The sequence below is a fragment of the Salminus brasiliensis genome, chromosome 1 (assembly GCF_030463535.1).
Source record: "Salminus brasiliensis chromosome 1, fSalBra1.hap2, whole genome shotgun sequence".
NCBI lineage: Eukaryota > Metazoa > Chordata > Actinopteri > Characiformes > Bryconidae > Salminus > Salminus brasiliensis.
Genome location: NC_132878.1, coordinates 37,151,259 through 37,168,777, shown reverse-complemented (window position 1 = coordinate 37,168,777; position 17,519 = coordinate 37,151,259). Strand labels below are relative to the sequence as shown.

General features: G+C 44.7%; 1 protein-coding gene across 1 annotated transcript in view; it reads right to left on the bottom strand.

Moving 5' to 3' along the window:
* hmcn1 (hemicentin 1) overlaps positions 1–16,709 on the bottom strand; it is a 120,797-nt gene extending 104,088 nt beyond the window's left edge. Inside the window, exon 1 of the mRNA XM_072678767.1 lies at positions 16,356–16,709. Coding sequence (XP_072534868.1) covers positions 16,356–16,656 — 301 coding nt within the window. The 5' untranslated portion in view covers positions 16,657–16,709. The remainder of the gene's footprint in view (positions 1–16,355) is intronic.
* Positions 16,710–17,519: the final 810 nt, after the last annotated feature.

The following is a 17,519-nucleotide window of genomic DNA, read 5'->3' as shown; positions in this document are numbered from 1 at the left end:
TAGTTGTTGGAGTCTAACTGTCCAACACCATGAAAGTGCCTTACAAGAAAAAAACAACTGTGTTTATCTCGACATAGTTGAATAATGAGAGGTCGATACATGGAAGCTGCAAAGCATTGATGAAAATCCTGCAATTCCAAACCCCCCACACCTTTTCACAGCAGTGGCTGATTTTATTAACACCCCCAAATTTGACTACCCTTGACTAAACATGACTACCCTGTTACCCAGTGAAAGCTTGTGAAACGCTAAAATGTAAGGTCCACTTTGGAAGAATATGGCATTCTTGATACTTGCAGGATGGCCTTCACCACCAGACTGCTACTTGCCGTGACCGCAGCTTTGCTTGGTTCCACAAGAAGAGCTGCCCAATTCAAGAAGCCAAGAAGCTAAAGTTGGAGAACTTAGCAGTTGCTAGACTAAACGCCCCCTGGGAAGTGCTGGCTACAAGCAGCTGATCTCTTCGTCTCTCACCTCCGAAGACAGCAACGCTATCCGGTAAAAACACAGGAATATTTACAACATATAATTACAATTCTTGTTACAGGTTGAAAAACAAGGCTGTGCTATGCTAGGAGGCTATTGTAAGCCATCTAGGTGATGCAAACCTGCCCATAAAATCCGAACCAAGCAAACGTCACATACTTACTATACTGCATTAGTCTCATATCTCTAGTGAACAAGCTGAAGAAAGAAGAAGAACCTTGGCTGATCAACTGCCCCCTTACCTCAGGGTGATTTCAGGGTGAGTTATGTTCGCTTGGTGGGTCTAGATGGCCCTTCCCCTCCCTCATTACTCAGTTCAGTGCTCCTGTTAGCCGATATAACAGAACTGGCTCTTGGTGTTCTCCTCCAAGCGTGTTGGTCTGTCCAATGGCATTATGCCATAGAAGAACCACTTTTGGTTCCATAAAGAGTCATTTTTGTTCACAAAGATGTGACCATTAAATTGATAAAGAACCTTTACCTCAAGAGAAAGTTTGTTGGGTCTTTTAAAGGTTTGTCACACTCACACACCTCAACGACAAACTCTTCTACGGCATCACTCAAGGAACCATTTGTAGCACAGTTTGACGGTGGGGATCAAGCTAGCGGCTAGGAATCAGCCACATGTTTAACCGAGCCGAAAGCACTACAAATGCTCAGTGGAAGAACAATACGAGGCAATGTAGCCTCAATGAGCACATCTACAGCGTCTCGAATGCAAAATGCTCCATCATTTGAAAAGAATGATTCTGTTTAAAGACCCATCTGAGAATACGCTTTTAAGAGCAAATCCCAAATTATATGTAAAACATCTTACTAATGTCCTGTGGTTAGTTCAATTGGTTCAAGATTTTGCCATGCAGCTTACAAAACAGTACGCCTTTGTGAAGGACCAGAGAGGGCGGAAAAAGAATCCCCTTCAGCATTTTTTCCCCTTCAGCTGAATGGCAAAAAAAGCTCAGTTGCTTTCCATGTAGGCTTGATCCTCGTATCCAGGAAAGAATCAATATTCTGCAGAGTCTAACCAGTTCGGCAGTGCTAACCAGCGCAGATCTACGCAAAAACCAGTGACAAATGAGTGCTTTTAGTAGGCCGATGTTCTGAATACAGACCATAACTGCACTTAAAGTGGACAACAGCAGGGAACGGAAAACAGCTTATGACAGTGAGCACTGTTGCACACATGCTTAACACTGAGTTTTGGTTGAGACTGTCACATGTCTTCAGCTGAAGCTGTTTGAAAACCTCCCACTGCGCAGCACCGTCAAAGCCACAATGCGCAGAGTCATGCGGAAAAGCAGGACTCCTCTGGCTCTGGTTAAGATCAGCCGCACTCCGAGAGGCACTGCTCTGGTCTCAATGCCTGAGGGTACGGAGACCACATCAATCTCAGAGCTTTCGATGGCTGTTGAAGGAACGAATTTCAGCACTCGTTGCTGTGAGTGTCTTTGTGTGAGAGAGGGGGTGTCTACTGACTGATGGGATGGGCTGGTCAGCTCAAGCTTTACTCTGCTCTCTGTCTCCAAAGCTCAGGCTGTTGTGGAAACGATTGAGTCTGAAATCCCAGGCTGGAACCAGGCTGGAGCTGAAGTGACCCATAATCAAAAGTACCCTTCACTGTGACAAACGTCTGTAGTTTCCACAGCATTACTACTGTATAAAGAACCTAATCTTACAGTAGAATCAGAATACAGCATGGTACTGTATCGGTATCTGTACCTGAAATATATACAGAGGCGGCTGGTAAACAGTCAGTCTGTGAAGATGTAGTCAGCTGATCCCAAGTGTAAGAATTGGCCTTGAAAGGCAGAGAGTAATCAAGAGCTTGAACTGGAGCTCTCCCTGCCTCCATTCTGCGGTACTGTATTTCTACCTAATGCTAGCTACATGTACTTGTGCAGGAAATGTTATTAAAATTATGTTATCTAGTTTAGTGGATAAAATCATCAGTGTCGTGATTATTGCTGTAATAAAAATGACAGTATTTTATGAAGGAGGAACTAAAGGGTTCATGATCTGAAGCATACCACATCATCTCTCAAACATGGTGGAGGCACTGTTATGGCATGAGCATGTATCCCATGGGGATTCACATGGGTGGTATGTGGGCTAGGTGGGTTACATGGGTCTCATCTAGGCCCCATTTGCAGTGTACAACCCAGATGGGCCCCAGGCTTAACCCCTCCTGGTCCCATCACTGACCCTGGTGGGCCAACGTGGAAGCCGTGGACAAAACCTTCTGGTTTCCCAGTTGGGCTACCCATACAGACCAGACATGGACATGTGGGGATGACTGGGATGGCTGCCAATAGGTCATAGGTGTTTATTAATTATATAACTGCTGATAGAAGTAGCATGATGACAGTCGGATTGTGGTCATATTTGTTGCTAATGCTGGGATTCACGCCTAGACCTTCCTTATCCTGTCCGATAGTTCCTTCAATCAACAGTCCATCAAATAAATTGTATTCCTCAGTAGAAGGCGTGTGTGTATTTTGTTAAATGAGATTCAGGGTGTTGGGCCAATCCTGTAAAAAAACAGGTGTGTTGCCGCAGACAACACCAAATAGCAAGGGCCAGTGTCTGAGTCAGTTTAAAAGCCCTAGGGTCCCCAACATCCAGGAACTCCTCCAGTCTCAGCCAAGTGGTTTGCTGAAACTGCTGCGACTGGCTGCAGAGACCCCTGTAGGAGGGTCTAGAGTTTGACTGGCACCGGCAGCTGACTGGTGGGTGTGACGACACCCTTTAAAACTGTCAAAGCAAGGCTGCACGCTTCCCACTCTCTGTGTGTGTGCAAGTGGTCGGGCAACCTCTATTGCAACAGAGTGTCTCTCAGCAACCTCTGGGACCACACCAGAGGTTTACAGCTCATCCAGCACATAGAGTTATACCCTTATCGTATATGCTGTTCCAGTACATTGGCGGAGTCCTCCACTGCCCCCTTTAAATAAGGCTTTTACGATGGCACCAAACAAAGCACAGAGCCTTTCGTGCCGGATAGCGTCCGTATCGGGGAAGAACAGCGGGCTCGAACATCTGTGTGTCGTTATTGTTTCAACATCCAAAAAATTATCAGCAATCATAAAACTCTAGTAATGGGATAATGAAGGGGGAATACACAGTGATTTGAAGTCATTATGAGATTAAGGTCATGGCCTCTGTCCTCCACCCATGCAGACATGCAGCAAAGCCAGGCATCTGTTCCCCTGGAGTTCTGGAAAGGCTTCCGAATGGCCAGTATCACAAAAGCACGACTGCCTTTGACCAGAATAGATGTTTTCTGGTTGCTGGGGACCGATGATCGCTGAAACATGTTGTGGGATAGGACAGTTCTCACATCATCAGGGAATGACCTCTGAATCTGTGCCTAAAGCTCTCTAAAGCTCTGTGAAGTACGCTGAGAACAAGCTGTGCTTGACTGCACTTCAAGAGAATGACATAAAACAAATGGTACTCGAGATACGGTCCAAATATCAAGCTTAAGGCACGTGTGCAAGTGGTGCTGCGGCCAAAAAAAAACGACCAAGATAATGCTTTCTTAGTGGACGGATCCAATCACTAGGGATTAAATAGAGTATATGAATGTTTAAACAAGCTAATTTAATCCACAGATTATAAATGATCATTTTGGGGCCATAAACACCCACTGATCCATTAAAAACTGATAAAGGAAGATAAGTAAGTATACAAGGGAATGTAGCCTGTTGTACTAACACTCACACCCCTGGAATACATCTATCTGTGACCACACTTACATTTACAGAAAACCATTATTCAAGGCCTTCTGGAAGCTGGAATCCCATGGTGGTGTGTCACTCTCTAGTCTAAAGGGAGACAGACCCTGTCTTCACTACAGCCAATAGCCCTTTGGGGTCATTGTGCTGGGTTGGCGTATGCTCTGTTTTTAGCTGCAGCCCTCAGGCTAATCACAGAAACAGTGCAGCTGGGAGCCATTAACAGCAACGCAAGCGCCCGAAAGCTCTCCTCCAGCATACAGGAACTGCGGAAGAATGTGGAAGACAACAAAATCTAGAAGCCCTTATACTTCTTAACATTAACAACAAGACTGCATTCAATCACATTCAGCATTAGTGATGTCAGGTACTGATGTGTGATGATATGATCTGGACCACAAATACCACTTCAACCCATCCCAGGGGCTCCTTCTCTCCAGAGAACACAGATCTCAGCTTCTCAGCCCGATGCTAGGGGGCGTAATACCCCTACGCTTGGGACTGGAAATGATAAATCAATAACACACCCATTGCATTTACATTTGTAGCCTCTGACTTACATTTAAAATGTGTTGCACAGGTAGGTGAATGTGGTGTCGGGTGTCTTCTGCAAGAACTCTTATTGATGTAGCATGGTGTGCTTGTCCAAGGAGGGAATCAAACCTTAGTCCACCCATTATACCCTGATAAAGGTATTCTCAGAGCCTCAGACTTTTACAAAGAACTATACCATGCACACTTTACTAATACTTCACATACACAGCATATATTAATACTGTTTATAAACTCCAATAAATGCAAAATCCCACCCCAGACTACTGGGATTAAGAGATCAAAGCTTTTACTTTTGCTCCAGTAAACTGACTAACGCCTCCTGTGCTGTAATTCATAGCAGTGCGCAGGGTTTTCAGTATTAACATTCCCCAAACCTGCAGAAACAGTCGCCGCTTCAAAGCATATGGATTTCATTGCTCTGCAAATACAGTCATTTCCAGCCGAAACATTAGTCATGAGCTCAGCGCTCTGGGGACTAATGTATGGAGGTTCCATAACGTCATGCCGAACGCACTGCCAGTTACTGTATGTGTGACATGGGTCGTGAGAACACAAAGGTACGAATAGAGAGGAGATTCTGGGTCAAATTGTTGTGAGTAAGATGTGTTGTGAGCTCTTCCTTTCCTCTCTTAGCAAGAACAGGCTCCCACTATTGCTTTTAGCTTCCCAACAGGCTTTACAAGTAACAGAATGCCATATAACGTCCCAAACCAAAGTCTAGTTGAGACAGAGATGTTCAAATCACTTCATATTATTGCAACTTACTCACTTACTCAAGTCTCTTGCCTTAAGTCTTTTGGAAATTTGGGCCTCAATAGTAGCTACAAGCATTGTACTGGATGTAAGCCAACCCCTACTAAAGACGTGTCAGGTTCAGCAAATGTTTCGATTAATAAGCCTTTAATTTTAGCATTAAATAACAACTGAACAACCAACATGTCTGAATAGCTAGCTAACATAGCTAGTTTCTTAAAACACTCTTTTTAATTGCTTCTTTCCGTCAGACTAAAGCCGCTTTCGCGTCACAGAGACGCATTCCCAATTTGCACAATGCAAACTTGCGAGATGACGGGCCCTATCCTACGCCCTGAGCACCCCTCCAACAGTCTATTTTCATGCCATCTGCCTGCGTGGTTTAAATAGCAACGCTGCTTGTGAATAAATCTATGCCGATGGGTGCAGTGGTCTCGAAAGAAGGGGTGTTCAGGTCAATTTCTGGTGTATTGCTAGTTGCAAGTCCTCTAAGATGCAAGTCCTCCAGAGACAAAGGCTGAGCATAAAGCTAAAGTCCACCCTTCAACACTTATCCTGCTCAAGGACTCTAAAACACACACACCCACACACACATCCACATATACAGTAAGCAAACCCTGAGATGTCAGCTGGGAGCTGAGTGGCAGTTTTGCAGCCGCTTAGGAAATGTTCCACCAGTAAGAAGCAGACTCCCCTGGCAGAGAGAGAGAAAACAACCAAGACAGAGAGAGATAAAGAGAGACAGGGACAGACAGACGGGCCATGGAAGGAATGAAAACCAGAGGTCAAAAGGGAAAAGAGCAAAAAATTGGACTTGAAAACCAACAATGTTCAGAAACCCTTTAGAAAAGGGACAAGACAGGTCTGGGATACAGAGTTTTACTGTCTAGTGGCATCTGCTGAGCGTTGAAATGAACCGGGAACATGGCGCATGTCACTCGACACACATAGTCTTGTGTTATGTGAAAATGTACACATGTTGTGGCGGCAGTGTACTCTTAGAAGAAACATGCCATTTGGAAAAAGCCTCACGTAAGCTCATACATCACGGGAAACCGCAAGGTTGGCCAGCAACTGCCAACTTAGGAGCTGCCCTTAATAAAGACCAAATGGCTTTTCCAGTTACAAGAAAAATCTAATTAATCAAATCGAATTAAACGTAAAACATGATTGTGTGCAAAACTTGACATATCCTTTGCTTTAATGGCCGTCTAGACATTCATCTGACACAGTTAATCTAAATTTTCTCCATAAAACTGCGGCCTGAAGAATCCCGTACGGGAAGGGCAATTTTACTGGCTCACTTTCCATATCCAGCCTATAGCTTAATTTCTTGGCTAATAACATTAAATATATAAGCCTATAAAATCAACAGTCCTCCTAGTTACAAGGTAGGGTGGGCGTATCAGCATTTCTTTGTTTACTGCCGTCTCTAGATTATAAAACTACACTAAAAGAGAACCCAGACTACCCTGCTGGTGAGACGCTGTGTCAGGTACATCTTAAAGGGCCCATATTGTACATCTTTTCCCTTTAGGTCTGTTTATGATTATTGTGGGGTATATTATGTGCCAGCAGTTGTACTTTATTTCTACCATTAGCTTATGACCATATTTCATTTTTTTTGTCATATAGAATTAAATACCATGTTTTTATGTTACTGTGCCTTTAAGACTGTATGTAAATAAGCTCTGTTCGGATTGTGTACAACATCAGTGTGAGTGGGTGGCCAACACAGGCCATTACAGAACATCCACAAGAATATCTATATCTAGATATAACACTAACATATATATATATATATATTAATAGATTTCAAGGTGGTGCTACCCAGGTAGGTGAATTTAGTGTTGGGAGTCTTGCCCAAGGACTTACTGGTGTAGTGTTGTGAGCATTCCAAGCCAGGCAACCAAACATTAATCTGCTATTAGGAACACAGTGTTGTTGCCCACTGTGCTCCACCAGAAATGTAATAAATGAGCAGGCCTGCCACTGGATGAAATATGAATGGGAGTTTTCCTAACAGTCAACTTCAACAAAAATAGATATTCAGATTACATGGTTATGCTGAGAATGGAGGAGGGTCAATGTGTTAGTGGAAAAAGGAATGCCCTCTTAATGTGGACGAGTGCAGTAGCCAGAACAAGCCATTGACATTTTTTTACATAATTGAGGTGAATGCTACAAGCTACTCATGAGGTTTGTGTAAGATTTTATCAGACATTATTTATTAGACACAGGAGCCTGATCTCGTGTGACTGGAAATAACTGCCCGGCAGCAGCCAAGTAAACGGACTTGCCTATAAGGACTTTGGCTACGATATAGGCCCTTTAAGGCTACTTTAGACAGGCAGACCTCTGCGGACTTTCAGAACTTCAGACTCAACTTCTGTGAATTTGAAATACCACAAATGACAGCGTATGAGCCATTTTTCCACAAGGGATTAAGGATTAAAGACAAACCTTACCAGACAACAGCGGATTGGCTGTCATTTCATTCAGAGGAGATTTAACCGGTGTCCAGGATCCATAGAAATATGGCAGAAAAGGCAGTTTGTCAGTCATCTTGTGATGGAAATGGCAAGACGTTCATGCATGACTCCAAAACCAACACATTTAGCACATTTGTACTAAACTCCCCTCTAATGGCTCTGATACAGCTTGGCCATCGGGAGGCATCATTATCTCTTCCAGCGCTGAGGCTTCTCTCCAGCATCTTATTGCTCGTCAAGCTTTGCCAGTCAAGCGTCTATTTCGGAAACTTACGGACTGCAAACTCTAATGAACGCTTTCACCTCCAAGCCTTAAAAGCCCTTCAACCATGGAGTGGTTTCACAGGCACGGCAGTCATGTCATTCGCCTCTGCCTGTCTCTGTGGCCTGTCAGGTCATCTATGCCTGTTCTAGCTTCAGAAAACTTCGTAAATCATCACTACTGACAGTGAAAGAATGAATGCAGCTATGGAGAACCAAGCTAAGGGTCTGTTTCCAGTTTTCCAGATGCAAATCAGGCCTATTCTTAGAGTGAAAAGTCAAAGAGTAAGTGGGCCATGGGTCAAATTCCAACAAGGCCTTATGATATGAAAAGTAGGGACGTCAATGGTGTTAACAATAGTACTTAATAAGACCCTGGAGCTACTTTTAAACTACCTTTAAGTACTGATCCTTTAAGAAAACGATGCCTGAAGACTTGAGCTGCTGGAGGCATCTTAATCTTTTCCATCCCAACCGTGGCGCTTATATTTCCATACTGCTTATGCCGTTTCTGGATGGTCAGATTGCTGTTTGTTTTTCTTACCTTTCAAATCTCCCGAACTCCAGCCTACGCACAGATTTATCTCCCATCCTTTCATCTTCTGTCTTGTTTCAAGTTGGACCCTCTGCAGATGCTTCCCTCTCTAGCATTGACCTCAGGGATCACACAGCCTTGCAACTCTGCACCGGTCACAAAGGGTCACGCAATATCCTATTATCCAATCAAAACAAGACTTGGGGCACATCCAATGCAATCAGCAGCTAAACTTGCAGCCGCGATCAAGAGAAAATTCCAGATCCTGTTGATTTTAGAGATACAGGCTGCTCCAGACTTCTGGACTTTCCAGCAGCTCCAGACATGGAGTCACAAACACTATAGCTGTCTTTCAGCATGTTAATGTCTCTGAGAAACCTTGTGGAAGAGTACTACAGCGTATCACACCATAGTAATGACTAAGCCCAGAACACAAAGGCTTGCTGCTTGTGCAACACCTGAGGCGCTGACATCAGCACACGCACTGCTCTGAAATTAGGGGCCATTATGATATTCCCTGTCCGTCATTACAGAGATGAGACGGGAGAATTACACTGTATTCACACACACACACTCCCAACTCCAGTTAAACCCTACTGGAAAAAAAGCCTCCCGCTCCAGGAATTCCTGCCTAATGGCATCATTATGGACCTTGCTCCTGCCGATGCCACCACCCTTGTAATCTAGGATGGGCGGGGGGATTCAACGATGAGTGTAGCCACTCAAGCCGAAAGAAGTCAAAGAGACCTTTGACAAAGGAAGGTGCCTTAGACATGACAGGGTTAAATGCAGGCCTGGTCCCAGACCTCCCATTCTTTTTTCTTTTGAGAGAGCTTTTGCCTAGGAAGCAAACTACAGGGAGGTATGCTCTTGAGGCTGGTTGGAACGCCAGGACACCTCTAAAGCAGGGAACAGAGAAGGTTAGATGAGAAAAGATAAGACAAGAATGTTCCAGGAAAAAATGTTGGGGGGGGGGGGGCTGTTCTAATCGAAGCCACAGAGTAATGAGAAACATGCTATTCTGATGATCGTCCACCATGGACTGTGATGTACTGTATGCACTGTATTTTCATTTAGACCTGGAAATAAACAGAATCTAGAGGTCCTCTCTTTGACTCCAGTAGAATTTTGGAAACTTATTCAGTCCATGTCACAAGACAAAAATGACCCTAAAATGCTCACGTGAGCATGTCAGCCTAGCAGGTTTGCTGAAGAAATTCCTGAATAAGCCTAATGGCCAAAATAGACCTAAATGCAGTGCAAAGTAGAATTTAGGGGCCTGTACACCTGGTATTAACATGGTATCCACATGAAAAGCCAGGTGTAAACACCCCCAACACGCATATACAATATACAGGAAAGTGAAATCCAATCTCATCCGGTCAGACTGGAGACGCATTTTGATAGCAAGTTTGAACAGAATCCAGATACAACGCATGATAATGTCAGCTGTAAACAGGTCTGAGTTCTGAGTTTTCTAACTCAGATAACAAGGTTGTGCATTCTGTTATTGTAATGGAAGGGTAAACACAGTTGTTAGCCATCAACAACCACGCAGAATGTATCACTGTGATTTAGCAGCATTTCCAAAAAGCTACATGAGAACAGTAATAACGAAAGTAAAACATTGATCTTCTCACTACAGGCTTAAGTTAATCAACAGTAAATAAAAATTCCAAATCAGCTGATTTCCGCTCTGCCAGTGGAATGGCCAACTGAGGTGCTGTGGAGTCAATCTATTCAATAGCTGGAGGCCTTGAGGAGAAAACTGGTGCCCAACCTTTGGTGCACAATCTCTGCAAGGTATGAACAATGCTTTAGGAAAAAAAGCATGTATTCTAATGTTAGGCCTATATCGAGTTTTCACAAGCACTTAGTATTAGCTCACTTATTGCGCCTAAAGCTCTGTATTGTTTCAAGTAGGTGATAAGGGACAGATAATACAAGACTCACACTTACTAATTAAGTGGCCATCCCTCATACTGATGGCAAAATCAGCACACCAAGAGCAACGGCCATTTTCCCTTCAGAATAACATCAACACGAGCTGTGAGGAGTGTTTGCTTTGGAACAGAGCTCTATCACCAACTTCCAAAACACAACAACCGATTTCCCTCTCGTCACTCAGCCAAAGTGTGACACGTGAGTTTGGCAGGCACCCGCCAGGATGTCCAGGACAATCTCTGACCCAGAAATGATGGGTCTGTTTTCGGTCACTTGGTGGCAGGGGCATGCAAATGTTTGGGAACCCCCAGTTGAGCTCAAGTTGAAACATTTTCAACTACTGATTGCAAAGGACCTTCAGGGTGTTTTAGCAGACTCTGGAGTGGTTGGTGCACTGTTCTACTGTGCAGCAGTACCAGCACGAATATGCCCTTCATGGATGAGCTATTAGAAGAAAACCTTTCCTGTGTGCTTTTCAAATGAACATGTAAACAAGCCTGCTGCCAATCAGCGAATGAGTAAAGTAAAATAAACACCTCTCCAACTGTTAAGACGGTGGATCAATCATGCTGTGGGTTTGTGTTGCAGCCAGTGACACAGGAACGAGCCACTGGTAGAGGGAAAAATAGAGTCAATTTATTAGAATCAAATCAGCAAAACAGCACATTGCTATTTACAATGTTGCCTAAGCTCCCGAGGTGGAACAAGCATGAGCTCATTTCCTTGGTTTATGAATGTCCACATGCCTTTGCATGCATGTGTTAACCAGAAAGAGGCCTAGGCATTCACTGTCCCTCAGCACTGTGACCCCCCCCCCCCCCCCCCCCCCCAACATAGTTAAACGCTGCTCGTATGTACGCATAAGCAAACATGCAGGAAGGGAGACTGTACTTCACAGGGGGTTGTGGGTGTTTACGGGCCAGGGATAGAGAGAAAGAGTGGAGAGTAGAGAGTATAAGCAATGTAACACTAACCCTGTGGCCACACACTGTGGGCAAGCAAGATTTTAAAACCTCTTCAGCACATCTGGCCTCTATCCACCTATTAACTTCTATTCTACACCCCAGGCCTTAAGGCCACACTTCATTTCCTCTTCCAGGTCAAGCTTCTTGTCAGTTTCTGCTTTAAACCCCTCCTATCTGTCTTTGACCTTGGGACATCTACATGAGGGTTTCTCATTTCATGAATCCCAGCATCCCAGCATTTTATCGTTTTTCCTGCCGCATCACTCCCCGCTCAACTCGTCGAGACCTTCTTCAGCTGAACCAGGTGTGTTAAGAGTCGGGGGGAAATGCAATATCTCGCAAAGGTTGCGTTCCTTCAGGACTGCGATTGGGAAACATGGTCTGATATGATTTCTTCTTCCCACGTGGTACTAATCATTCATCAGAGGAAGATCCGTCCAGGCCAGAAGCCCCATGCCTCAAAACAGAACTCCCTGTCCTCCAGCCGTGGGCCAGTTTGCTGAGCAAATACAATAAGCCCTCTGATTCAGAGCCAGCCAAAACAAACAGGTCTCGCTTCCTCATCACTGCATGGGACAAGGAATGAAGAGAACGGACACATGTCTGTGGACTAGCAACAAACGGCTTCTGCATCAGCAGATAAACCGATAAACTTCCAATGGCAGAGTGGAGTCTGAGAAGCTAACAATGGAATATGCAAAGCTTAACCCCCCTACCTACGTCAGGAGACTGCAGTTTCGACCCCTCTGTGAATGGTGCTTCAGGATAAACCAGCAAAACTGACACTGCTCTCTCTCTCTCTCTGCATGAGAAGGACAGCTCCGTCGCAGTTGTCTTTTAGCTGACGTGTTAGAACTGGCAGGCAGTGTTCTCCTCCAAGCATATTCAGCTGTCTAATGGTGTTGCGTTAGTGGTTTTAGAGGCTTGAGAAGATGTGATGCCCTTCATGTGTCTTGGAGGAAACATGTGCTAGCCTACACCCTCCCAGGGAGACCTTTCTAGCAGGTTGCTATAAGGCAATAAGGTTGCAATCAATCTGAATATTGATCATAGTGCTGGGCGGTATCCACTTTTTAACACTGGCATATAAAGCTGATACCAACAGGTCAAGCTAGCTATCGTGCACTTGCTATCCGCTATCAAATATTAACAAATATTAGCAACAGCTACCTACATCCTAACCCCCGACATGTCATCCCTTCCGACTGTTCGCACCCGCGTTTAGAGGATAAAGCCTCACACCTGGGAGCACAAAGTTGAGCGAATGTTCTTAGGAGTATTTTCCACTGTTTGCCTGCTTGCTTTTTATTTGAGCGTGACATCACTAATCAGTGAGCTCTCACAGCTCAGTACTGTCCTCATTTTGAGATATACAGCGGCGTATGATATTACCTTTATACAGCCCTACCCTACATGTGGCTAAGTCAATCAGTAACTGCAGTGATGATGGAAATGAGCTCAACACTGCTGTAGACATAACACAACTGCGGCATTGCGGTGATAGAGGCCTAGTTGACCCTACACCGCTATATATGTGGTTGAAAACCGTACAGTAAGAGCATTTGTGCTCCACATGTGTTCAGATCTTCAGATTTTGAATTAATCTCACAGCTGCTCTTTCAACTGGGTCAAAATTGCAAAATTTTATGAATAGGCCGAACTGACTTGCCATTTCGGAGACACAAGGTTTCTGTGCGACAGAGACAATATGCAGTTGATAGCACTTCATAAAACATGGCATGTCAATAACAATACACAGCCAAATATGATTTATTTAATATATTTATTACAATTACGTGCGCTTTTCTTCAAAGGACTGGTTTTCTCTGGCTGCGTGTACCGGGGCTGCCCCGCCTGATCAATACCATTCATAAGAAAGCATAAAGAATTTGACAGGGTGTTTCTGGTAGGCCTACAATAACGGCACATCTGGAAAAGTGCTTTGAGTGGACTCCCTCCACAGCCCCCCACCCCCCCCCCTCTTTTTTTTTTTCTTTTTTTCTTTTGTGCTGCAAATCTCTTGGTTTAGTTACAGTGGACGGTGGTTTGAAACGATCACCAGACACCGGTGTGCATCTTGAAAGAAATTCCAGGGAACGGATGGAAAATCTATTTGGTGTTAAGAGACTGTGGGTCACACTGAGGTTCAGGAACAAGGATGTGTGCGCTTCTGCACTGAAACCATGTTTGTTTCTGTCATGTTTAAGGCCTCCAACTTTTCCTATGTGCAGTAAGACTGGAAGGCTGTATTTGCCCCCTTGTCAGGTCATACTCAACTGCTGTCCAGCTTCATCCATGCCCCATACCCCATGTGCTAACCTTTGACCTGGAGAGCTTCTGTAGTCATGCTCAAGCCAGCATGAATTTGCTGCTCTTTGTTTTTTTCTTTATTTGTCATGTTTTTTTCCCCACCCATTTTTAGATTTTTAGATTTCTATTCTTCCGCCTTCTGCACTACGCCTGGCTAAAAGCCTCTTGCATCCTGGCCTATGATTGGCTAAAAACTGCATTAAAAATTAAACTTCTGAACAGGGCTTTTTATTGGTCAGCCCAGCGTAAGTGCACACATGGTGTATTTCTTGAGTTATAAAAAAGTGTGTGGATGTGTAGGTCTGGGTGGAGCAGGCAGATGCTGATGTTTTTCACCAGTTTTGGTAGAGCGGTTCTGTGGCCTTTGCTTAAACATGTTTAAGATATGGCCTAGACTCTTACTGTAAAGCACATGAGCGTGTTTTCATATTTACTAATTATCACATTTCTTTATTTGTAGTTCATATTAATAGCTGCAGCAGTAATAGCTGTATGAAAAATGTGGTCAGCCCAAAATGGACAGAAGGTCAGCCCTGGTTAGCCAGAAGGTCAGCCCTGATTGTTGTGGGCTTTTTATGATCTGTAACCCTGAACTTAACCTGCCCTGGATGTAGCTCAGTAAAAAAAAAGAGTCACTGAAAATCCAGGGTAAGACCTAGAACTAAAGTTGGCTGGCTGAACCACAAATCCTGCTTTGGGATTAGCCATTAATTCAGCCTCACTGTTGCAGCCTGCTGTACTATCCAGTCCTAGCAGAGTCTAGCATGTTGTCCTTTTGAACAAATCCCTTTCTGCAGCTGTTAGGTGCAAAACGATTGAGTTGAGACTTCTACACACTGACTTCATCACTAACAGAACAAAGACTCATTCCGCAGCTCGCTTTAACGGACTGAAATGCGTTCGGAAAGTAGGAATGATAATGACAGTGAATTCACGGCGCAACATCTGGATGCAGCTGTAAAGAGGACCTTTAATGCTTTTAGTGATTTCTGTGCCTTTAATGTCCCTCTGTAAACTGTCTAAGAACAAGCACGGTCTCACCAAACTGCCAGATTTGTCACGTTTCCGGCATGAAGGTTAGTGTTTGTTAACATGCATGGACACCCCACTGGTCCAATTACGATCAGGACAGCAAAACCCCCAGGGCTGAATTCACACCTTACGGTGATTATGTAGGTCTAACTGACCTTAAAGGGGAATTCTGCATAATTGATTTGAGAGAGAAACACAGCGCTAGTGACAGAAACCAAGGGTCACAATATCTACACTTTCACAAATATCCACTTTATTTCTATATTTGGTGTATATATATATATATATATATATATATATATATATATATGTACATCAAAGTTTGTAGACACCCCTTCCAATGACCCCAAGTTGCACCCAGATCTGCAAATGTACAGTTTGCTGGCAGTTATCTGCTGAATATGATAAAGATGAACCTGTTGGCACCATGCCCAATGCCAGTTGTGAGCTAGAGGGGTATAAAGCCCCCCAGCATCGAGCTGTGGAGCAGTAGAAGAATGATGGATGGGTCTCCATCCGATACTTTTGGGATGAGTTGGGGAGTTGGATATGAGGTGGGATGGTGATCATCCAACATCCTAATTCCTTTATCACTGAATGCAATCAAATACTCACAACAAACTATTTTTAATACCCTTGATTGTTTTGAATTTTCTTGATTTTCTTTAAAGATTTTTTTATATATATCAGGTATCAGGCAGCATATTTATAAGGATGTAGTGACAGCTTCCTGTACTGTAGCTGTTAGAGGCAGTGAATGCTTCAGACCTTTGGTTCCTACCACCACTGCTTTGGACCTGAATGTGACTCGCTCATTTTCTCTATAACGGAGCATTTCAAACCAAAGCAAAGTGAACATCTTCCTGACATCTTTACAGCTAAACTATACCTACAATTTGATACAGAGACGAAGTTCCCCTTTAACCTGCCACTAACGCTGTTAATGCTGCTGTCCATTCAGCCCTGCAGACCTGCGCGTTCTCCCTGGAAGTCTGTGAGGAGTGTTCCCTCCACAAATCGTGGGGGCTTTGTTTCAGGTCGTTCCAAAAACTGCTCAGGAATTCCTCAGGCTGACTTTCCAGAAAACAGGACGAGCAGCTCCATTCAGAACAGCGGCTGAATGAACACGGGGATGAAGCAGGGCATTTACAGGACAGTCCTCGCACATCCATGCATGTGTTATGGCCAGCACAGCGCTCAGCCTTGGGGAGGTGGGTGAGTGTTGGGGGTGTTTGAGGGGGGGGGGGGGGGGGGGGGAGAAAGAGTTAACGGCTCGGCCGGACCTTACCTGGATCGTGGAAAGGCACCAGGGCGAAGTTGTGCAGGGGTCTCTTGGGTCTGCTCAGGGACGTTTCCAGGATCTTGGAGGCTCCTTCAATCACCTGCACCAGGTCATCGTACATGGAGCCGGTGACATCGAAAACGAAGGCGAGGGTGGAGGCGCCTTGCGGTACAGGCTGGCTCGCATCCTGGGCTCCGGACAAAAGCCCGAGGAGAAGGAGCTCCAGCAGCAGCAGCAGGAGCAGAGAACAACGTCCCGGGCCCATTCTCCCACCGGCGCCAGGCGCACTCTTCAGCAGCGAGGACATTGCCGAGGCATCGGGTGTGAGGGCAAATAGCTGTCGCTTAGGGGGAACAGCCGGACAGTGCCGAGAGCTCTGAAGGATCTCGACTTTGTGGGATCAGCTGCTCATGGCAGGACGTGGAGTGATGGCTTGAGGAGAGCTGCACGCTGATTGGACGACGGCTTTTGGGTGGGTGGGTGAGCGGGTGGGTGGGTGGGTGTGTGTGCAACACGTCCCGTGAAGAAAGGTGTGTGTTGAAGAGATACTGGGTTATTGATGTATTGCAGGGATGATGCTTATGTCTGTGTGTTAGTGTACAAATACAGTGTGTGTGTGTGTGTGTGTGAGAGAGAGAGAGAGAGAGAGAGAGAGAGAAAGAGAGAGCGAGCTTAACCTCGTTAAGCCAAGCATTTAGTTCCCACCCAGCACCTAGTTCATCTATCTGACCCTTCAATTAAGGGGATCAGGGGAGCTGCTGGTGGAACTGGACTGACCCACACGGTGTCTAGAGTTCACGAAGAAGATCAGCACCCAAACCCTGAGTTCTTCTAACTGTCCTGTGTATAACCTTGCTGACAAACCTGTACATTCTGACTGTATTCATGCTTATTATTATGTATTTTAATGTTCTATAGTTTAGTCTTCTCGCATTTTGCCAAATAACTGTAAAGATATGTGAGCAAGGTTGTTCATTTTTCTATACAGGCGACCTAAACATCATTGCTACCAATACAAATGAGAACTTTGTTCATTTTTGGAGGCCTAGCTCTAATACAGCGTTAAAACTTATCCGGCAGCGTGGAGGCTGTGCTGTAGCTGTAGAAGTGCTGTAGGATTTACTTAAGGGTGAATCTAGAGAAGATCATGAGACCTGCATGGTCCTGGTT